General features: G+C 39.7%; 1 protein-coding gene across 1 annotated transcript; it reads left to right on the top strand.

Moving 5' to 3' along the window:
* The first annotated feature begins 1,818 nt into the window (after positions 1 to 1,818).
* MRPL39 (mitochondrial ribosomal protein L39) lies at positions 1,819 to 23,817 on the top strand. Its single transcript, XM_038581726.1, has 12 exons — positions 1,819 to 1,970; positions 2,190 to 2,298; positions 2,581 to 2,920; positions 3,710 to 3,916; positions 6,512 to 6,651; positions 9,081 to 9,180; positions 10,162 to 10,229; positions 12,602 to 12,714; positions 15,406 to 15,471; positions 16,364 to 16,517; positions 20,377 to 20,424; positions 23,712 to 23,817. The coding sequence occupies exons 1-12, from the start codon at positions 1,819 to 1,821 to the stop codon at positions 23,757 to 23,759; spliced, it is 1,545 nt and encodes a 514-aa protein (XP_038437654.1). The 3' UTR covers positions 23,760 to 23,817.
* The last annotated feature ends 321 nt before the right edge of the window (positions 23,818 to 24,138 follow it).

Below are 24,138 nucleotides of genomic sequence, written 5' to 3'. Positions count from 1 at the left end.
TGTATATTTCATGGTTTGAAATAGGATCTTAAATGAGAGGTGGCCTTAGTGAAACCCGAGTGGCTTTAAATCCAAGATCTGCCACTTACTTATATTTCTCATTTTAAAAGTGAAGCTAGTTACACTCCCTGAGCAATAGTGAATATAAAATTCAGAACAAGGAGACACATGTATGGAGGCAGGTAGTGTTTTATTTTTCTTCCAGTTTTTTAATTGACACACAGCACTGTTTAAAGTGTACGGCATTAAGACCTGAAATACATGCATACTGCACAAGGATTACGACGGTAAATCAACATCTGTCACTGCAGAGTTTGTGATGAAAACTTTAGGATTTATGCTTTCAGCCACTTTCAAATACACCATACAGTATTGTTCCAGTCATCATGTTGTACATTACCTCCCCAGGACTGATTTATTATACTTGATGGGATGAACACTGGGTGTTATGCTATATGTTGGCAAATTGAACTCCAATAAAAAAAATTAAAAAAGAAATAAAAAGAAATTAATGTTATCATACAAAAAAAGGAAGTCTGTACTTCATGAGCACATTAACTCAATTCCCCCAGGGAAGGTACGGGGTGGTGGGGAGGGCGGCGGGGTGTCAATGCCTGGTATTTGTCCCTTAGCTGCTGCCGCCCCTTGGTGGTGGTGTGTTCACATTGCAATTCGGAGAGGAACGGAAGAAGGCATGGTTGCTAAATTTGTAAACTTAGGCTCAAGTAGAACCACAGCAATCGCCAACTTTGAATAAACAGCATTATCAGACGTCATCTAGGTTATGCTTGCTTCATTAGCAGCAACGTGCTGGTATGGCATAGGAATTAGACACTGCGCTGGAACTTCCCGCAAAGGCAGTCAGTCATTCAACACTTATCTACCGAGAACCTACTCGGAGTGTGCCTCGCACTGCCCTGGGCGCTCGGGATAAGAGACAAAAATTCCACCCCGGTGAGATAGGGAAACTGAGGGACTCCATGAAAATCTGCTTTTTGCTCCTTTTCCTGCTTTTTTATTTTAAAGATTTTATTTATTTATTAATGAGAGACACAGAGGGAGGCAGAGGTTCCATGCAGGGAGCCCAGTGTGGGACTCGATCCGGGGTCCCTTAGGGCTGAAGGCGGCGCTAAACCGCTGAGCCACCGGGGCTGCCCCCTTTTCCTGCTTTTATTGTTAGGCGCTGCACCCCCACTTTATGCATACCTTATAGCACAAATAGTCTAAGTCTTTGTAAGGGACAAGGAGCTAATGATTTCTTTAGGCAATTCCTATTCTATTGTTGTTTTTTTTTAAAGATTCATTAATTCATTCATTCATTTGAGACACACAGAGAGAGGCAGAGCCATAGGCGGAGGGAGAAGCCGACTCCCTGCGGGGAGCTCAATGTGGGATGCATCCCAGGACCCGAGGATCACGCCCTGAGCCGAAGGCAGATGCTCAACCACTGAGCCACCCAGGTGCCCCTGTTCTGTTCCGTTCTGTTCTGTTCTGTTCTGTTCTATCCTATTCCATTCAGGTGAGAATGGCGAGGAAGCTATCGTGGAATTCCAGACCACCGGAGCTAGATATCTGGACATCAAGACCCCCGCCCCCAGCATGTTCCAGATGCTGGAAGGAGTAAGACCTGAGTCCTCATCTTTGTTCTAACCGGTTCCTGGATGCCTAAGAGGACACCACCGTCCTCAGTAAAAACTCCCAGGTCCCAAGCTAGGACGAGGCTCTCTCTTTTCCTTTCGGAGTCTCCCAGACACTCGGTCTGCGCCTGCACGCTCTCTATACCCTCAACAAACCCCGCGTTCCCCACCTGTTGCCTCGATGTCGACGTCTATCCTGCACGCAGCCAGGCACCCTCGCGAGGCTGGTCCCGCTGTACCCGTCTGGGTCTCCAGGCCGGCCTGCCAGCATCCCCAGGATGCCTTGAACGCGCTCTCTATCTTCCCTGCATACCGCACAAGCGGATCTAATTTGTAAAGAGCTCCAGGGCTTGCAGAATTCCCTTCAACGGCCCAATGAATGGAGAACCGTGGCGCAGGCCACTCGCCCCCCTAAAAACCCTAAGAACTTGCAAACCCCAGACTGAAGAGGTCATCAGCGTGACCGGCCAGGCTAACCACGAAAGCAAGAGTCAGTGCAAGTCGTCTTTCCCCAGTTTTTCTTTTTTTTTTTCTCCCACTTTTTCTCCCCAGAAATATTCTTTGCCGGGAGCAAGGGGTTCGCCCAGCTCTTTGGGCTCGAACCCGTGGAAGGGAGGAGCGTGAAGGCGCGGGTCGGACTCCGCGCCTCCAAAGAGGACACGTAGTTTCCCTGCGGAGCCCCCGGGAGGGGGGGGCGGCCGGGTGGTCCTGGGGCGCAGCATCTCTGGGTCACCTTCCGCGCTCATCGGAACGTACCCCAACTCCGGGGGCGCGACCTCCCGCCACTGATCTTTTTCTTTTTCTTTTCTTTTCTTTTCTTTTCTTTTCTTTTCTTTTCTTTTCTTTCTTTCTTTCTTTCTTTCTTTTCTTCTTTCTTTCTTTCTTTCTTTCTTTCTTTCTTTCTTTCTTTCTTTCTTTCTTTCTTCTTTCTTTCTCTTTCAAGCATGCATTCGTCCATCCATCCATCCATCCATCCATCCATCCATCCATCCATCCATCCATCCATCCATCCATCCATCCATCCATCCATCCATCCATCCATCCCGCCACTGATCCTCAGCGAGGCGCAAACGCGCCCCCTGCAGGCGGCGCGCGGCCGCGAGCGTCGGGACCGGAACGAAAACCGTCCTACGGAACGCGAGGCGCGTGCTCCGAGTTTCCGGGGAGGAGGGCAGGAGAGGAGCTGCGCGAGGCGGTCCCTTCGGCAGCGGAGGCGGCAATGGCCGCGCGGGCCTGGGGGCTGCGCCTCGGGCGGGCCGCCCCCGGTGGCGGGCTTGGCTGGAGTGAGTTTCCGCGGTGCGGGGGGCGCGGAAAGCGAGGCTTGAAGGGTTGTCTGCTCGGCTGGGGCCTGAGGCGGGTCCCGGGAGGCCCCACGGCCGGGGGCGGAGGAGGGTCTTTAGGTCCCGGCTGTGGGCGGCTCCGCGGCCTGAGGTTACAGACCTGGGGGCGCGGGGGCTCCCGGGGGCTCCCGGGGCGGCGGGAGGAGCTCAGGGCCCCTGGGGGGCGGGGGGGCAGCCGTGCCCTGGTTTTCCCTTTGGAGCACTCGTGCGGGCTGTGCCAGATGCTCCCCGATTGAGGGTTTGGACCGTAGAGCTCAGCGTTTCTCGCCGCAGACCCTGACGTTTCGGCGAGGCACCCCGGGTCGGGAGCTCTCGCGCCCCCGGGCCCTTGCACAGCCACAGCCTTGCTCACCTTCGCAGCGACTCGCCCCGACTCTGCTTCCTGCTGCCTTCCCCCTCCCCTCCCTGTCAAGTATCGACGGGAGCGCGACAGAGGAAACTGGCGGGCAGGGCACGCCCGGGGGCGAAAAGAGCAAAAGTTGAAGGAAAGGTGTGGATCCGGGCCCGCCGCGGGTTTCTGTCCTTTGTGGCATATTTTAATTATCGATATTAGAAAGCGGTTTCAGGTTCATCTGCGAGCGCGTTTTTTTTTGGGGGGGTGGGGAAACCGCATCCTAAATTTCTGTGGCCTCCCATCCTGCCTGTCCTTGGAGGAGGATAGTGCGGGCTGGGGTAACCCCGGGGTGTTATTCGTTCTTTCACTTGTGTGTATTTCTTGCACCTTTTACGCAGGATCGATAGCGGCATCCCCAGCGTCTCGCCTGTCACCGGCAGAACTGATAGAAATGCGGAATGACCTCTTTAATAAAGAGAAAACCAGGCAGTTATCGTTAACTCCTCGGACTGAGAAGATCGAAGTCAAGCACGTTGGGAAAACGGACCCTGGCACCGTCTTTGTGATGAACAAAAACGTTTCCACGCCTTACAGTTGTGCTATGCGTGAGTAGCGCATCGGGATGCAGACTGATACAGACCTGACCGTCCCCGTGAGCTGTGCGGAGGAGGGAGGAGCGGGCTCGCGGGAGGCGGGGCCAGGTTCTTGCTCCCTGAACTCACGGAAGTTCTCCTGTATCGAGCATCGTGCTCTCGGTTCACTTGTCGCTTTAGCTCTTGAGGGTCCTGTGGGCCTTGACAGCGTGGTACCGTAATGCACAGGTTGTCCTGGGACTTGCTTGAATCTGGCCAGGTTTGAGGGGCTATGTTTGTTTCAAGGGGAGGAAGGCTGAGGTGTTATTACTCTGTTTTATCTATCTATCTACCTACCTACCTACCTACCTACCTACCTATCTATCTATCATCATGAGAGACAGAGAGAGAGAGGCAGAGACACAGGCAGAGGGAGAAGCAGGCTCCATGCGGGGAGCCCGATGTGGGACTCGATCCCAGGTCTCCAGGATCACGCCCTGGGCTGAAGGCAGCGCCAAACTGCTGAACCACCAGGGCTGCCCCTTGACCTTTTTCAATTTTTTTTTTTTTAATTTATTTATGATAGTCACACACAGAGAGAGAGAGAGGCAGAGACACAGGCAGAGGGAGAAGCAGGCTCCATGCAGAGAGCCCGATGTGGGACTCGATCCCAGGTCTCCAGGATCACGCCCTGGGCTGAAGGCGGCGCCAAACTGCTGAGCCACCTAGGGCTGCCCCTTGACCTTTTTCAATTTTTTTTTTTTAATTTATTTATGATAGTCACACAGAGAGAGAGAGAGAGAGAGGCAGAGACACAGGCAGAGGGAGAAGCAGGCCCCATGCACCGGAGCCCGACGTGGGACTCGATCCCGGGACTCCAGGATCGCGCCCTGGGCCAAAGGCAGGCGCCAAACCGCTGCGCCACCCAGGGATCCCCCCTTGACCCTTTTCAGACAGCGCTCTGGGGTAATGGGAGCAGTCACCATGTGGGTCTCATCAAAGGAATTTGGGGCCAAGGAACTGCCCTGGCCTTGGATGACCAGCTTTTTTGGCCTCCTTTTTCTTTCTCGCTTTTTATGGCCTAACTTAAATCTTACCTGCTTACCAGTCACCTCACTGTGTGTTATGTTTTTGTTCCTACTTATGTGTGAGTGTAGTAAATGTGTAAATGGATGCATGCACGGGGCGAATGTGATTAGGGCAACAGTATGTGTTGTGTTCATCTCTTCAAGGAGATAAGCTCTGTGTGATTTGGTGTGTCAATGAAGGGAAGGGAGGGCTCTCTTTATGTATTATTTTTATTTTTAAAGATTTTATTTATTCATGAGAGACACAGAGAGAGGCAGAGATACAGGCAGAGGGAGAAGCAGACTCCCTGTAGGGAGCCTGATGCAGGACTCGATCCCAGGACGCCGGGATCACCAACTGAGCCGAGGGTGGTCGCTCAACCACTGAGCCACCCTGGTGCCCCTATGTATTATTTTTGATCAAATGCTTTGATAGAACTGGTAATATTTAAATTTAGGAAGCTTCCAGAATAGATGTATACACCAGCATGCTCACTTATGCATGAGTAGCTGCGTTGTTTAAACTTGGAAAACTCAGTAATGATTCCTTTTAAGTAATTAGCAGTTTTAGTTAAAAGTTTAAGCCAGTCTGCACTCTTGATCTTCCCTTACTCTGGTACTTACGATTGTTGTTTACTTGTTTGTAAACATTTATTGGACAGAGGAGGATAAACAAAGTGCAAGCCCTAAGGAGTTTTATACTCCTTATTTCCTACTCCTTATTTAATACTTCTTATACTTCTATTTCACATGTGGAGATGAAGCCTTTGAACCACCCTCAGCATGACTCCTACGCAGACATTCGCTTGTCATTCATACCTCTGATCATTCACTACACTTTTGAGTGCTTACTGTATTACAGGTGTGGTGCTAGGTTCTGAATGTACTAATGAGTGAACAAAAAGAGACATGATCCCCTCCGTAAGGATCTTAGATCCTGTACCTGTAGTTTGACCACTTCTGTGAGTAGCTATGTACTTGAAAAATATCTAATCAGGGTTGGAGTTGGAGTGCATTCTGGTCAAAGAACAGACCAGAGCTGATTGGCTTGTATGTGAATTCATACTGAAAATTAAAAGCCATTAATGGTATTTAACTTGAACAGGCCTGTTAGGGAAGTAACAGGAGGTTTGGGAGCAAGACCCCAAACCCATTTAGACCAGATTTACTATGGATGTATGTTTATATGTTTTTTTTTTTTTCACCTAAGTTGTGTGTGCATATATCCAAGTATATTCATGATGCTGTTCTCATAATATTTAAGTGTAACTCTTAGAGCATTATTTTACTCCTTAATAATTGACAGATTAATTTGAAATTAGACTTAGCCTTAATGGTTTTTGTAAGTGTTTTTGGGAATTTTGTTAATACATTGGTTGTGTTGGGTATTATTTATTATTGGTTACAGATATAATATATAAGACTTTTTTCTCCTGAAGGAGGTCATTGCAGAATCTTGCTTTTCTGTTGTTTTATCTCTTAATGTAGCACTTAAACATGTGATCTTTCACTTTGGGTTTTGTTAGATTTAGACCTTCAACCTATTCTTCTAAATTCCTAGATTTAAGTGAGTGGTACTGCAGGAAGTCCATCCTGGCTCTTGTGGACGGACAGCCTTGGGACATGTATAAGCCTTTGACCAAATCCTGTGAAATTGAATTTCTTACTTTCAAAGATCGTGATCCAGGAGAAGTGAATAAGGTATTTCTGCCCCTATGTTCTTTTTTTCCTCAATTTTTTTTTTCTTCTTCTTCTTCTTATTAAAATCTATTTGCTGCGGAGCTTGAAATATGCAGATACGGCCAAGGTCAAATGTTGTAATGTACTAGATAATCAGTGTTTTGCTTGTCGGTTAGGCATTTTCACAATTCAAAATATCCTCCTTTCTTTGTATTTGGCTTTGAGAAGACGATATACTTTGTCTTTTACATCCATGTCTTTATTCCACTAACATTTATTGGTTACTCTATATTTCATTACCTCTACTGCTTGAATTCAACCTTTGACCATTGTCGGATTATTTCAGTAACTTTTTAACCATCTGCCCCCGCCCCGTATTTTAATACTAGAGACTTCCTGAGTAGTACTGTAAGAGTTTTATTAAATGACGCAATCCTTATTTGTGTCACTTTTTCCCTGCCCGGTAACTTTCAGGAATGACCTGAAAGGTTTTCCCATGCCTTTCCAGGCCCTGTGTGATCTGACCCAGCTTGGTTTATGAGCTTCACTTCCATGGCTTCTTTCCACTTCCTCTTTGTTCTGGCCATATTAGAGGACTTGATCACTAATGGTTTAGGCTGTGTTAGCCCCTTGGCTTTTATTAATGCTCTTCTTCAATTCTGGGTATTTTCTTCCTACTTGTTATTTATTTGTTTCTTTGTTTATTTATAAGATTTAATTTATTCATGAGACACACACACACACACGCACACACAGAGGTAGAGACACAGGCAGAGGGAGAAGCAGGCTCCATGCAGGGAGCTGGATGTGGGACTCGATTCCGGGACTCCAGGGTCACGCCTTAGACTGAAGGCGGCGCTAAACCGCTGAGCCAGCTGGGCTGCCCTCTTCCTCCCTTAAAATCCTGTTTTTCTTTTATAGTTCAGTTAAAATATCTGTGGAATCTTCTCAGTTTCTTCTTGCCAGAATGAATCCCTTTTTTCTTTAGGGCCTTACAACACTTGGCTAATATCTCTGGATACGGTATTTTAATATTGCCTTGCAATATGAACCGTTGAATGCATTGGATTCTTGGCTCCGTGAAGACAGGGATCATGTCCCTTGTTGGACCTAGTCCTTGACATACGTACAATAGGTATTCATTACAAAGAGGTTGTAACAAAACCCTTAAGAAAATGACAGGATAATAATAGCTAACATCAAGTATTGATTATGTGTCAAGCACTGTCTTAGGTGATTTATAGGTATTGACTCATTTAGTCTTCATAAAAATCCTATAAAAATAGGTATCGTTATTCCCACTTTGCAGATAGATAAGCTGAAACAAAAAGAGTTTCAGTAGCTTCAGTTTAGGGAACCGTGGAGCCTGGATTTTTTTTTTTTTTAATTTATTTATTCGTGGGAGACTCAGAGAGAGAGGCAGAGACACAGGCAGAGAGAGAAGCAGGCTCCATGCAGGGAGCCTGATGTAGGACTTGATCCTGGAACTCCAGGATCATGCCTTGGGCCAAAGGCAGGTGCTCAACTGCTGAGCCACTCAGGCGTCCCTGGAGCCTAGATTTTAATCTAGGCATTCTGACTTGAGTTCAACAGACATTAAAAACATTTAAGTAGGATAGATGAGGAAGTGCATTTTGCTGCTTGTCTTCAAGGCCTGGGTTTGTACTTATTTTTCGTGTATGTTATGTGGTTCTGTAAGAAACATTCTGGAACAGTGTCTGCTACACACAGCCAAGTGATCCCACTCTTAGTCCTCAGCTGTGGTAAAGAGCTTATGAAAGTCAGGTGCCCATATGGGACATAAGATGGGCAGGTATGGTGCAGGTATATGTTTCTCTTTATGACTCAATAAGGTCATTGTGTGGATACCCATATTAGGCATGTCCATGCATCAAAATGCTAGTAAAGAAAAGCCCAGTTAATGGGTTGCTTTGCTGTAAATATGAATAACTTGAGTGATGTGCTATGTGATGTTAGGTATAGGGTAGGAGTCATAAATTCTTGAAAGTTGAGTTTTCCTTCTCAATTACATATGGTTTAAACAGGTTTATATCTATCTATCTATCTATCTATCTATCTATCTATATTTATCTATCTATCTATCTATCTATATATATTTTTTTTACTCTAGCACAAGTTTGTTAACGAGATACCTTTATCCTGGATTAAAGTTAAAGTTGCTACCAGATAGTAAAACTATCTGTTACTTGATAAACATTATAATATCTGATAACTTGTGCAGAAACTGCCAACAGCACAAGTTGGTGCTTCGTTCTTTTGTGCTTTTTGCATCATAGAGGTAATGTTGTGGTCTGATGTTCAATATTACTACATGCTGAGGATGAACAGAGAAATAGTTCCTAAGTCAAAAGTTAACCTAAATTTTAATATTGAAGAAACCTTAGTGAATCTTAATATGTATTTTGTTTGTGTGTATTTTATTTTTCTAGGCTTATTGGCGTTCTTGTGCCATGATGATGGGCTGTGTGATAGAGAGGGCATTCAAAGATGAATATGTGGTCAGTTTGATCAGAGCTCCAGAAGTTCCTGGTAATGTACACACACACACACACACACACACACACACACACATTTTGGTAATTTTTGAATAGCTTGGTACCTATTTTTGATACTTTATAGAGCTTTTTTTTTCTGAGCTTATTTCTAATTTTATGTAATATAAATTACTGTCGCATATATTCCATTTATAGTGGGTAACGTAGTCATCTTATTTAATTTTTGGAGGTCAGTAATTAACATAATAGAATTCAAGGAGAATGTGTTTTTTTTTTTTTTTTTAAATATGAATTTCATGTAATTACGTTGTCTTGGGGTTTGTTTCCTATCACTTTAAGCGTGTATTTCTAAATTGAGTTGGAGGAGGAGGAAATGAGAGTATAAATAGAATTCTGGAGAAAGCTGTGTTTAGGTGGCACCATTTCACCAGAAAATGGCCATGACTCTGGAGAGGGACACCATTTGGGGGAGTTGGGAGAGTTTACACTCTGTAATTTTGATATAACTGGGATTTTGGGTCAGTATGTGTGGTAGGATCACATTTGTAATTTTTTTAAAAAGATAGAAATATTTGCACCAAAAATATTTAAAAAGCTCAGTGAATGATTCTAAGAACAAAACAAAAATGAAGATGTTTAGAAGACATTAAAAAAGAAATTCGTTTCATGTCCATTTATTCATTCATCTACATATTTAAATATCTTACTCTTTTAGAATTTTTATGCCTAGTAATTATTTGAAATACCTATAGTGATAATATTCTGGAAGAAAATAAAAGTGTTTAAAAAAATACGAGTGATTTTGTGTTCACAAAAGGTGAATTAGTTTTTTGGGAAGGGGAAAGTTGGTAGAGCTCTGGCAAGAACTGGGAAAAATGGTTACAGTTTTATAATTTGTAGAGTTGAGAGAGATTGGTTGCTAGCCCTTCATTTTATGATCTAAATATTTAATTGTTGCCAATTAGTAATTCTGTGACAGATTTGATTTTGCCTTTCATTTTGGTTGAATTTACAGTAATCTGTGGAGCCTTCTGCTATGATGTAGTTCTGGATAAGAGACTTGATGAGTGGATGCCAACAAAAGTAAGTATAGTGTTTGGAATATTAATTTTAGAATCTGTGCCTTTCTTTGTTAGAATGATTCCTATGTCAGTATTGTTGAATGATACTGCATGTTGAGGATATTTATTTATTTAGATTTTATTTATTCATGAGAGAGAGAGAGAGAGAGAGAGAGAGGCAGAGACACAGGCAGAGGGAGAAGCAGCCTCCATGCAGGGAGCCCGACATGGGACTTGATCCCGGGACTCCAGGATCGTACCCTGGGCTGAAGGCAGGCGCTAAACCACTGAGCCACGCAGGGGTCCCCCATGTTGAGGATATTTAAAAGATACTACTTACATAGCTATCTATTCCAGTTGTGCTTTTTCAGTGTATTCAAGATAGAGGCAAATGAATGGGGGTATTCATAATGTGGTCAGTTCTATGCAAGCTTTATAGCCTGCTTAAAGTACTTTCTTCCTGGTACTGTTCATTCTGTTTCTTAAGATAGTAGTTTTCAAGATGCCCGGAATATAAAATACAGAAGCAGCTGAACCACCTTGGTTGATGTGGTGGTGGGAGGTCTGGAGCCTCCTTACTTTCTTAGATCCTCAGAGCATAATTTGGAAACCGCTGCCCTAAACCATTTTAGCCTGTTGCATACTGTGAGATCTCCCTATGTACGAGGGAGAAGACACAAGTAGACAAGTAGAGTGAATTAAGAATCAGACTTTGACAAAACTAACTCAAATTGCAACAAACTAGACTCTTGGTAAATGGTCTGGTTGTGTAATGAGTGTTCTAGGTCTAGGAATTGGGTAGCACCAGGGACCTGGCTAACAAGGACGATCTAAATCAGATGCTCTGTAGGGAGGGTGTGTTGATGACCTTGAGATGTTAAGCCTAGAAATTCACTTTATGACTGGGGAGAAGAGGCAAATGCCTGATTCTTAAGCAAAACTATGTGTCTTACAAATTAGAAGTCTGGAGATCAGAAAAGGAAAGGTGGTGTACCATACCATTTTATCAATGGTACAGTGTATATTTTTTTCACATTTTAATATCTCTGAAAAAAATGTGTCTTACAGTAGCTAGCATCTTGTAATTGGTAGTGTTTTTTCCTTAGTGGTACATTTTAGATTTAGTGAAATATTGTAGTTTCTAAAAGCAAAATTTTGGAGTCCATGCAGATCCAGGTTTAAATTCTGGCTTTGGAAGTTATTTCTAGTATAATCCTGTTTAAATTGCTTAATACCATGAAGGAGGAAGGAGAGAAACAGGAAGGAACAAAGAGAGAAAAGGAGAAAGGGAAGAGAGTAGAAAGAAAGGTGGGGGGCCACAGGGCGGGGAAGAGACCAAACTCTTTCTTCCTGATCTCTGAACTTGTGTCAGTTTAATTTCTTTTTTAGATATGCCCTCAAATTTAAGAAAGGATTCTCACTTTATTGGGGGAGTTAAGTAAAAACTAATAAGATGAAGATTTGGTTCTCATTATCTATGAAACTTGCTGCTTCCTTATCCTTTTTTTTTCCTTATCCTTTTTTTAAATATAAAACTTAAAAAAAAAAAAAACATACTAGCTAATTGCAGGCACCATGGGGTTAGGTGGACCATTTAGAAAAAGTGGTAGAGAGTTACATTCAAGTAACAGTTGTATAAAATTATGAATGTGAATTTATTATAAATTGTGCCATTAAGAATGGAGAAGAGTCATTTCATGCAAAAAAGTCTAATAGGAAGTTTATGGAAGGAATTTTCTTACAAAAATTACTTGCGTAACAGTGCTTGGTCTTTTCTGTATTAGTAATGATTTATAATATGAAAACTTAATTACAGTTTTTATTAAAAGTCTCATAAATATTGTTAATGTGTATTAACAATCATTTTAATTGCATAAAAGTGACTTTTCATTAAATGAGAATTTTTAATATTAGATATATGCTGTATTTTGGGCAGGGCCAATGATGACATTACATTTCCTGCTGAAACTTTCTGAATGACAATAATTTTTTTCCTGTGCATTTAAAAAAGCGTAGTTTACAATGTAAACAAATGTTTGTACTTTTATTAGTATTTCCAGTTGCGTCATTGTTTTAATAAACATTTATGAGGTATAATTTAAAATGTTTAAGATTTCTTTGTAGGATTATCTTTAATAACTATTAATATAGACTGGGACCTTAATTACAAGTAAATTACAAGTTTCATAGTTTATAGATTGGGATAAATTGCTAACCCTACATTTTATGGTCCAAACATTTAATTATTATAAATTAATAACTTTCTTTCCTAACAAATTTGCTTTTGCTTTTTCTTTTAGTTAGGTTTATAATATTTAGCTTACAGTTTTATCTTATCTGCTATGGAGAAATGCTTTCACGTTGTTACAAAAAGTTAATACTTTCATTTTGAAGGAGAACCTACGTTCCCTCACAAAAGATGCTCGTGCTTTAATTTATAAAGATCTTCCATTTGAAACTCTGGAAGTGGAAGCAAAAGTGGCATTAGAAATATTTCAGCACAACAAGTAAGTGTTGGCTTCTTTGGAAGTGAGATTAAACCTCCCAAAATTATATGTGATGAAGAAAATAGTTCTTAAGAATCTTTATGTTTAATATATATAAGACACTTTATTTTCAGCTCTAAGATCTCTTTTTCTGTACCAGCCTATTTACTGTGATTCATCTCATTATTTATTTCACGGAAAAAACCCCTCCCCCCCACCTTCAGTAATTTTCTCACTTTATCTTATTTCTCTGTCTCTTTGGCCAGTCCTTCACTTTGTAGCAACATCACAGTGTGTTTCCCCTTTTTCCTCCCATCATGAAGTGATAGAATGCATGGAACTGTATTCTTTTTTTTTCATTTGGCAGCCTTTCCTTCTCATCCTCCTGCTCTTTAAATGACAAGGGTGAGACAGAGAATGCCAGTTGTCTGGAGGGAGCTAACTGCCCAAGTAAAACATTCATAGAGCCGGTCTTAGTCTTCTGTACCAGAATTACCCACCTGGTGGATTTTCTTTGCCAACATTTTAAATCCTCCCTGGGTCTTCAATTCCCTTTTCCACTCAGAAAACTTCCAATTTACCTTCTACTAATTGTAACAACATAAACTATATTTTAACATTAATCTAATTGAAATTACAACTAATTAGGGAAATCTGCATTGTGAAAAACATAACATAGATACTAGATTCTCAAGACAGAATATGCCCCTGCAAATTGTTCAATGTTATGGATTGGAATTTCTTTAAGTATTTATAAATTGAGATGTAAGTTCTCATAGGATTAGTTTATAATATTTCACATATCCTGGAACCAGACTTAAAAGCAGTAGGGATGTACTTACTATTTAAACTGAACTAGACTGCAGACAGTTCTGTAGAACCAAACTACCATTGATTCTATAAGAATATTCCTTTGATTATCAGAACATGTCAAGACACTTCTGTGCTACCATTCTAGGGTCATGCTGTCTAATAGAGATATAATGTGAGCCATCTATATAACTGAATTTTCTAGTAGCTACATTAAAAAAGTCAAAAGAAAAGGTGAAGTTATAACATTTTAATAATATGTTTTGTTTAAACTATATCTAAAATGTTATTTCAACATGTGGTATTACAAAATTGATGATATTTTATATTCTCTTTTTCATACAAATCTTCAGAATCTGATGTGTTTTACTCTTGAGGCATATTTCATTTAGGACTAATTATATTTAAGTGGTCCATAGCTACCGTAGTGTACTATAGATGTTCATTCAAGGAGATTTCCCATTCCCTCCACTTCGCTTCCAAAGTTTAGGAGGGGCTTGGAGGACTTTGAAAAGTTAGTTGAATGTATGGAACGAGGTAGGGATGGTCTGGGGGCAAGTTTGAGGGGACAGAGAATTTTGGATGGTTGAAGATAGATCAGTGATTGAGCTTTTCTGCTATAGGGGGAGCCTTCAGTGGCTTTGGCTCTCAGGGGACAGTTACGTCTCTTAGAGGTAGGGCAAAAGGGACAAGTATTCAAGGGAATTGGCTCCCTTAATAATGTATGGGGGGCTTTGGCAAAGGGGTATGGCAGTAAGTGGATGTTTTTGTGTGAACTAATGCTTCCCAACCTTCCATACACACACGTAGTATTCATTTAGTTCTGGGGTAGAGAGAGACAAAGCTCTTAGTAGTTAGTGGTAAAGTTTTGATTTAACCTGGGCTTTGCAGTTCCGCCTCTGCTATTAGCTGTAGTGACAGGATTGGGTAGATTTGACAGATGTTTAGGCAGTAGAATTGACATGACTTGGCAATGAATTAGATGGAGGGGATGTGACAGGAGAAGCAGGAAATCTCTGAGGTTGACAGTGTCATTTACTAAGTTAGGGAATTCAGGAATAAGAATACGTGGGAATTTGGTGGGAAAAGGAATAAGTTTTTATTCTGTTTGAGAATTGCAGAGTATAAGGGATGCCTGGGTGCCTCAGTGTTTGAACGTCTGCCTTTAGCTCAGGTTGTGATCTCAAGGTCCTGAGATCGAGTCCCGCATCAGGCTTCCCGCAGGGATCCTGCTCTCCCTCTGCATATGTCTCTGCCTCTCTCTCCATGTCTCTCATACATGAATAAATAAAATTAAAAAAAAAAAGAGAGAATTGCAGAATATAAGATGCTTCTGGAACATCATAGTGGATGTCCAGGAGGGTCTTAGATCTCTAGTTCAGAGCTCAGAGAGGGATGTGGATTAGAAGCTGAACTGTGGAAGAGAGGAATGCAGAAGTGGTAATTAAAGCTGCACACATTCAGGAGCCAGCCCAGGGAGGATGCTTTGTGAAAAGAGGCTGTAGGACAGGTCCCCTGGAGGGTGGAGAAGGGGAAAAGTGGCCAGAGAGTTAAAATAACAAACAGGGAGTGTCATGGAAGCTGGTGGAAAAGAGCATTTGGAGAGGTGGAGGTGAGCAGTGGAAATGAGAACAGAAAGGTGTCCATTCTATTCAAACCAGGGAAGTTCCTGTGGCTTTGGGGGCAACAGTTTGGTGCAGTCGTGAGGCTGTGGCCAGACTCAAGGAAGGGAGGCTCCAAGTGTAAACCCTTTCAAAAACTATGGCTAAAGAGGAAGAGAAAGGGAGGAGGGTTAGTTAAAGACCTTTGTGTGTGTGTGTGTGTGTGTGTGTGTGTGTGTGCGTATATATATATATATATTTAGAAGTAAAAGTTTTTTTTTTTTCCTTTGCTGCTTTTTAGGTACAAAATGGATTTCATAGAAGAGAAGGCATCTCAGAACCCTGAGAGAATAGTTAAGCTACACAGGTAAGTAAAAATACATTGGCTGTCATGCTAATTTATAGGAAGGTTTAGTTTTATTGTTACCTGAATGTAGTGTATGACTGAAAAAGATAAATTTGTACCTTAGTTTGTTATTCTTAATACGTTAATTTCTGCTGCTTTGTTCATTGTTTTGGTATGGTGGTACCTGGGAGATTTAAATTATCTTCAGGAGCAGTTGTAGTTTCTGTTCCTCATTTTATTGTTATTTTTATTTCCGCATTTTGAGAGTTGAAAACATCCTTTAAAAATGTGATTTTTAAAAGTTAATTTTGAAACTGGGCAAAATATTCATTGTTACGAATTGAACGTGATTCATGTCTATGTACAAATATGAATACTGACTAGTTAATTACTACTCATGTTACATGTAAGTAAGTAAACTAGGAATGTGCTTTCTGATACAGGGATGAGGGAGGTAGGACAATGCATATGCAGAAGTGACTTCATGGCCTCTGTTTTCTCAGCCTCATGTTTTCTTGACTCAGTTAATATTTTTCTTCTACAAAGCTGCTCTTTGGACAATCTGTTGTATACAGTGAGTTCTAAACTCTATGCAATGAGTTTATATATGAGGTTGTAGATAAGTTTTAGACATTGGATTCACTTGATAGCATGATATGTTCAGTATTCTTAAAAATCTCTAAAGTTATATCAGTGCTAATAAAGAACAAGGTCACTTGACATTAATTTTCATAGTTTTAGCTCCTCGTGTGAGATTGTTGTATCAGGAGCAATAGAGACTGAATTGAACATTCCTCATGGAATGCTCTTGATTTAGGGACATTTTCCCAAAGAGAATGAATAGATTTTTTCCAAACTACTATAAATGGTTTGATTTTGAAGTTTCGTTTGTTTGTTTTTAATATCAAATTAGATTTGGTGACTTCATTGATGTGAGTGAGGGTCCTCTCATTCCAAGAACTAGTATTTGTTTCCAGTATGAAGTATCAGCAGTTCATAATCTTCAAGCCAACCAGTTGAATCTTGTACGAAGATTCCAGGGTCTGTCTTTACCTGTACACTTAAGAGTAAGTAAAGCTTAAAGTTTCAGGTTGTCCAGTTTGAGGGTGGGTGTGATTCTGATCTTGATTTTCTACCAATTTGAAGGACATACATTATGATTTTCATTAAGTTGTGTGACATTAATACTTTGTAAATTCAGGTTTATGATAAAAACAATTTTCCCTGGAATATAAATAGATCATTCAACAAAAGAAATATTAGTTGAAAAACTTGAATCAAACTGAGATAGTAATTTTAATTTTTCAAATTAGTATAAGGGAGGAGGGTGCACTGAGGATTATTGGAGTGCATATTGGTAGGATCTTCTGGAATGCCTTGTGGACTTAGGTGTGGCAGGCTCTTCCTCCCTAATTTTTCTGATCTATTCATGACCCAGAGTCTGTTATTTTCCATATTGTTCCCACCCCTTGTTAATGCTTTTTTTTTTTTTTAATTCAACTTTGGATTTTGAGATAATTAAAAATCTGTGTGGGTTCACATGCAGTTATAAGAAATAATATAGAGATCCCAAGTACCTTTACCTAGTTTCCTTAGTGATAACATCTTGCAAAAGTGTAGTACAGTTTCACAACCAGAGTATGGACATTGACACAGTGAGGATGCAGTACAATCTCTTCACAGGGCTTTCTCCTGATTGCCTTTTGTAGCCACACTCACTCTCCTCTGCCCTACCCCCACCTCCTTAACCCCTGCCAACTGTTAGTCTCTTCTACAAATTTTCATTTCAGGAATATCATGAATGGGATCATACATTATATAATCTTTGGGATTGACTTTTTTTCACTCAGTGTAATTCTCTGAGGATTCATTGAAGTTCTGTGTATCAATAGTTGTTTCTTTTTTATTGCTGAGCAGTCTTCCGTGATATGGATCTACTGTGGTTTGTTTAACCATTCAACTGTTTAAAAGATATTTAGGTTGTTTCTAGTTTTTAGCTATTATGGATAAAGCTGCTGTGAGCATTTGTGTACAGGTTTTTTTGAATATATGTTTTAATTTCTCTGGGATAAATGCCCAGGAGTACAATTGCTGGGTCAAACGGTAGGCACATACTTAGTTTTTTTAGGAAACTCATCAAACTGTGTTCCAGAGTGACTGTACCATTTTACTGTTCCCACCAGTAATGTGTTAGTAATCAGTTTTTTGATCATTGCCAGCTTTTGACATTGTCACTATTTTTTATTTTAGCCACTATGATAGGTTTATAGTGATTTCTCACTGTCATTTTAATTTGCATTTTCCTGTTGGCTAATTGTGTTGAACATCTTTTCATGTGTTTATTTGCCATCTGTGTATCTTTTTTGGTGAAAAGTCTGTTGATGTTTTTTGCTTATGTTCTAATTGGATTGTTTGCTTTTTTACTGTTGAATTTTGAATTTTTTCCCAGTATATTCTGGATACTAGTCTTTTGTTAAATATCTATTGCGTATATTTTCTATCAGTAGTTTGTCTTTTTATCCTCTTAACAAAAGATCAGAAGTTTTTAGTGGAACAGAAGTTTTTAATTTTGATGAAGACTAGTTTATCATTTTTTCTGATTATGGATTATGTTTTTGGTGTTACTTCAAAGATTTCTTTGCTTGGACCTAGATACCAAAGATTCTCTTCTCTTACTTTCCCTCTAAAAGTTTTATAGTTTTATATTTAAGTCTGTGGTTCATTTTGTGCTAAATTTTGTATAAGGTGTGAGATTTAGGTTGTAGTTCATTTTTCTTGTCTATACATGTCAAATTGCTCCAACATCATTTGTTAAAAAGGCTGTCCTTCCTCCATTAAATTACTTTTGCACCCTTGTTAAAAATCAGTTGGGTATATTTGTATGGTTCTACTTCTGGGTTCTCTATTCTGTTCCATTGATCTGTGTGTCTGTCCTTCTGCCACTATCACAGTCTTGATTACTGTAGCTATAAACAGTTCTTGAAATCAAGTAGAATAATTCATCCTATGTTGTTATTATTTATGAAAATTGTTTAAACTATTTTAGATTTTTTGCCCTTTTATGTAATTTTAGGATAATCATTTTGTATTGACAAGTCTTATTGGGATTTTGATAGGAATTGTATTAAGCCTTTATATCAATTTGGAGAGAATTGACATCTTTTTATTTATTTATTTTTTAATTTTACTTATTTATTCATGAGAGATACAGAGAAAGAGGCAGAGACATAGACAGGAAAAGCAGGCTCCTTGCAGGGAGTCCAGTGTGGGACTCAATCCCTGGACTGGGGATCATGCCCTGAGCTGAAGGCAGATGCCCAACCGCTGAGCCACCCAGGCATCCCAGAGAATTGACATCTTTACTAAATTGTATCTTCTTGTCTATGAATATAGTGTATCTTTTATTTAAATCCTTCATCAGCGTTTTGTACTTTTTAGCTTTTGTCCTTTACATGTTTGATTTTTTCCACATATCTGTTTCTTTTCCTAGCTTTCTGCATCTCAGTAGATGACACCATCATCTACTTAGATGTGAGGTAATCCTTGATTCTGTTTCCCTCCCATCCATGCCCCATGACATCCATCAGCAAATCTTTTTAATTCTAAAACATGCCAAGTCCCTCAGTTGTGTAGTGTCTCATCTACTACCACTACCCTTTCCAAACTGCTCTTATTCTTCATCCCTTCACTTCTGCCCCCACCGAAGCACATTTTCTACTTAGTAGCCAAATAACCTTTTTCATCACAAATCAGATCATGTAATCCCTTTGCCCAGAACATTCCAGGGGCTTCTTATAAAAATACCAACCCTGTACCTTGTCTCACAAAACCCTACGTTATCTGGCCCTTGCCTGCCTCTCTGACCTCTCATACCACTTTCTCCATCAGCCACATTGTAGGGTCTGCACCAGCTGTCCATCATTTTCTTTTTAAACATGCGATGCTGATCTTTTCTCCAGAAGGATTTATACATGCATATAGTAATTTTACCTTTTATCCTGGATTTTACCAGGTTATTCAGTGTGATGTCACTGGCCCACACATATCCTTCAGTATCACCTTTATTTTTATTTATTTATTTATTTATTTATTTATTTATTTATTTATTTATTTATTTATTATTTATTTATGTTTAAGGTTTTATTTATTTATTCATAAGAGACACAGAGAGAGAGGCAGAGACACAGGCAGAGGGAGAAGCAGGCTCCCTGCGCAGGATTCAATCCCTGGTCCAGGGATCATGCCCTGAGCTGAAGGCAGATACTCAACTATTGAGCCACGTAGGTGTCCCCCTCAGTATCACCTTTAAATGACTTAGTAAAATTGGTGTGATCCTTATGCATTTTGCATAGTTTTCATCTATGCCTTCTGAGACTCCCCTTCTATATAAAATTGTTAAGGATTAAATAAATTGGTTCTATAATCTTATTATTGTCTTCACTAGTTTTTCTTGTTCTTTGGGTTAATTTGCTAAATCCTGTAGAACTGCCGTTTCAGCATGAAGATGTCACTGTCGGTCACTGTTGGTTCTTGATGAACCTCTCCTTGTGATTGCTAGTGATTGAAAAATGACCTCTAGTTTGTTGAAAATGGCTATTTACGGAAAGACTTGCAGCCCATGGGAAAGTGGGGCAGAGTTTTGCTTCCCATTAGAAGGAGTGCTGTCTGTTATGGTAATGATGAGGAGGGATAAAAGAGGAGGAATGGCGTTTTTAGTACTTACTTTTTTTTTTTCCTTACATGCTAAATGAAGCAGCTATCCTGTAAAGTACCTTTTCCCCCTACTCTCTACTTCTGTAACCATTTAGCCTCATTAGTACCTCCTGATGACTTCTTATGTTTTTGTTTAAAACCTATGTAAGACTCAGTTCCTTTTATTTTAGTTTATTGCTCTATTTAATTCATAGTGAATCTTTTCTTTTCAAGGCACATTTTACTATATGGCATAAACTATTGGAAAGATCTCGGAAAATGGTAAGTGTTTTTTGACAGCTAACAAGTACTGTTCATGAAGAAATTTTTATTGGAATTAAGCAACAACACAACAACAAATAAAAAAGAGAAGAAAAGAAAATGAAAGAAAAAAGTAATTAGTTGTCTTAATAGCTAAAGCAGTGTTATAGCAGTGTTATAGTTGTTGACTCCAGTAGAATCTTGGCAAGAGAATGGTTGTAACTTGGCAATTCTCCTGTTTTTGTTTGTTACTATCGTGGAAATGATATTGTAGAACTTGAAGAAGAATAAGAATACTGCTCTATAGAGGTGATAGTTCTTAGTGGGTCCAGTGGGTTAATTAGGTCTTTGATAATTTTTTTGTAAGCTTAATGAGCATTTATTTAAAGATTAAGATTTTTCAGATGTATTTTAAAGCTGCGTTGACTATTGGTTGTCATATTCAATGTGCAAATGTCCTGAAAAACAGTATTTGAGTACTTGTGTTTTTAGTTCATTCTGTGTCATTAGCATTTAGATTTCACAAGTACGAATGATTATATTTTTTGGCTATTCTGTCCCTATTTACTCTTTCATGGACTAAGTGCTCATCCTTTACTTACATTATTTGATAGCTATTCTGTGTAATCTGGCCTCATGAACCCTTCGTAGTTACCCTGATTTTCCACTCCAGTCAAGCTTACAAACACACATCAAACTTTTCCTCCCTCCCTCCCTCCCTCTCTCCCTCCCTCCCTCCTCTCTCCCTCCCTCCCTCCCTCCCTCCCTCTTTCCTTCCTTCCTTCCTTCCTTCCTTCCTTCCTTCCTTCCTTCCTTCCTTCCTTCCTTCCTTCCTTCCTTCTTTCCTTCCTTTTCTTCTTTCTTCTTTCTTCTTCTTCTTCTTCTTCTTCTTCTTCTTCTCCTTCTCCTTCTTTCTTTCTTCTTTCTTCTTTCTTCTTCTTCTCACTTTATTTTTTCCCCAGCTTTACTGAGATATAACTTCCATATAGCGTTGTCTAAGTTTAAGATGTATGCTGTAATCATTCAAGGTATGTATACATTGCAAACTAGTTACCACAATAAGGTGAGTTAGCATTCCCATCACCTCACAGAGTTACATATTCTGTGTGTATGTGGTGAGAACTTTTAAAATCTACTCTTAGTAACTTTCAAATATATGATATTAGTATTGTTAACTCAGACTTCTTTTCAAGTTTGTTTATTCATGACAGTTTTTCTGTCTGGATCTGTTTCCATTTCTCTTCCTGTCTATAATAGAATACATCCTACTTATTCTTCAGTACCTCATCCAAGTCTTACGATCTTCATTGAACATTTCATGTTTAGCAGAGTAATCTCTGAACAAACATCCATTCTTAAAATTTCCACTTGTTATCTACCTCCTCATGTGGTTTTCTAATTGTTTTTGCTGGTACATTTACAGTCAGTCTGTTAACCCATTCAGGGCTTGTTATATATATATATGTCATGCCAAATTTTGAGCCCAACCTTTGGTATATGGGCTACGCAATTATTTTTTTATGATGATGTACAAACCTAGTCTTTATTAATAATTTTACAGACAGAATTTATTGTTGAGGCACATAGTCATAATATTCTTGTGTAGAGATTACATCTAATTTTCTCATGAAGAGAAAATATTTTTGAATGGGTAGAATAATTTTGTCTCTTTGGTCACATGATCATTTTATTATTTATTTTTAATTTATACATTATTCAGGTATTAACACAGTGCTGTTAGTTTCAGGTGTACAATATAATGATTCATTAAAGCTATTCATTTCTCAGTGCTCATCACAATAAGTGTGCTCTTAATCCCCTTCATCATAATGATCATTTTAGATTAAGAAACTAGAGAAGAAATGAGTATATAATGTAGAAAAATAGTAGAGGAAGTAACCCAGAGTATCTAATAAGAATCAGTGAGTAGCTGTTTTTGCAACATTTATTCTGGTTCAGCTTCCTTCTTTCCATTTGCTTGTTTAAAGGGAATAGGTTAAAGATATGGTTCATTAATTCAACTAACATAGACATACCAAGTGTCTGTTATGTGGCAGGAGCTGTAGATACAGAAATGAACAAAACCTACTTACTAGCCTCAGAGAAGTTACTTTACTGGATAACTGGACTTACAAGCCCACAGTTGGGTGTACATGTGGAGTTCTAGCATACAGAAAAGGACCCATACCAAGCTGATGGGTTGGTTAAAGGAGGTTCCCAGGGATTGGTGTTGCTTATGCTAGCTTTAAAGGATGACTAAAAGTGGGCCTGGCAGATAATTTGCTGGGGGTGGGTTGGGCATTATCTCAGAGGAAGCTGCTTGCCAGAGGCATGGAGGAATGGAGAGCGTGGTGAATTTAAGATGAACCTGAATATACATTCATATGTAGGGTGGGTGATGGGTCCAACAAAATAAGTCTGTTGGAGAGGCAAATTGAACGCCAATAAAAAATTTATTAAAAAAAGAAAGTCTGTTGGAGATAGCATATGAGGAGCTTGTCTTCCATAATATGGAATTTGCATTCCCCTCCTGGAAGTGATTAGAGGTAACTGGAGAATTTGAAAAAGGAAGTGACCTATTGGTCAGCTATTCATGTTTAAAAGCTTACTCTGAGGCAGTGTGGAAGAAAGCTGTGACTTAAGCCAGCAGTCCTGTTAGAGGGATAGAAGGTGATGAGTTCCTGAAGTTCAGGTGCCACAGTGGGAGCCACTTGGGTAGAATTAGGACTGTTGATTGAGTATGCATGTAAGAGAACCACAGATTCTCTAATGGCAGGTGTGGACAGCTGGGTAGAGCCCTTCACTGAGAAAGATAATGCTGGAGGTAGGGTGGATATTGGGATGGTGAGGACTAAGTTTAGCTGTTTGATGTGTTTGAGTGACACAGAATAGAAATATGGACATACGTATTTCTACTAAACCTGTGATACACTGTATTTAAAATAGAATTATACCTTCCAAGAAAATCTCTTGGTTTAAAATACTGTGTTATAGCATTGCTGGTATTTTTCTCACATGAATGATTTCATTTTGTAATTGAAAAATAAAATTACAAGCTGGAGAAGCCTAAACATGCCTCAGATTATATTGTTAATGAAATTGTACTTTACTTGATATATTGGGAACCTGGCCTTGTAAGTTTTCTTCTTTTTCTGCTTAAATTTCTATAATAATTACTAATGAAGGAGAAAGACCAACGGTCATTATATCATTATAGGAGAGGGACTGTGAATGATTTAAAATGGTGGGTGAAAGGTAAAACTAAAAGTGGTTATTATTAGAAAAATAAAGTATTTGTGTATTTACAGGTAACTGAAGATCAAACTAAACCTACAGAGGAAAGTGCATCGACCTAGTGACTTCCTAAAATTTAAATATGTATAGTAAATTAAAATAAAAGTTTTCTATGAAATATTTGTGTTTGCTTATAACTATTAACTGTTGGTACACCAGAGGGTCTCAGTGGGTTGGGCGTCCTACTCTTGGTTTCAGCTCAGGTCATGATCTCACATGGAGCCCTGTGTCAGGCTCTGTGCTTGGCATGGAGTCTGCTTGGGATTCTTTTTCTCCCTCTACTCCTCCCCCCACTTGGGTTCTCACTCAAATAAATCTTTTTTTTAAAAAAAGATTAACTGTCATTTTTCTCCATTTGATTTATATGGATGTTTATTATTTTTTTACATTTTACTTTCTTTAAAGGTTAAAACTACATAGGCTGTTCACGATAAAAAATTT

The sequence above is a fragment of the Canis lupus genome, chromosome 31 (genome assembly GCF_011100685.1).
Source record: "Canis lupus familiaris isolate Mischka breed German Shepherd chromosome 31, alternate assembly UU_Cfam_GSD_1.0, whole genome shotgun sequence".
Taxonomy (NCBI): Eukaryota; Metazoa; Chordata; class Mammalia; order Carnivora; family Canidae; genus Canis; species Canis lupus.
This window is presented reverse-complemented; position numbering and strand designations above follow the sequence as displayed.

What these genes read in the sequence shown, in the direction of transcription:
- MRPL39 (XM_038581726.1), top strand. Translation starts at nt 1,819, where the DNA reads ATGTCGACGTCTATCCTGCACGCAGCCAGGCACCCTCGCGAGGCTGGT. An exon ending in CGCACAAGCGGATCTAATTT is followed by an intron (nt 1,971 to 2,189) that starts GTAAAGAGCTCC and finishes TTTTCTCCCCAG; the next exon opens with AAATATTCTTTGCCGGGAGC. An exon ending in CGGTGGCGGGCTTGGCTGGA is followed by an intron (nt 2,921 to 3,709) that starts GTGAGTTTCCGC and finishes CCTTTTACGCAG; the next exon opens with GATCGATAGCGGCATCCCCA.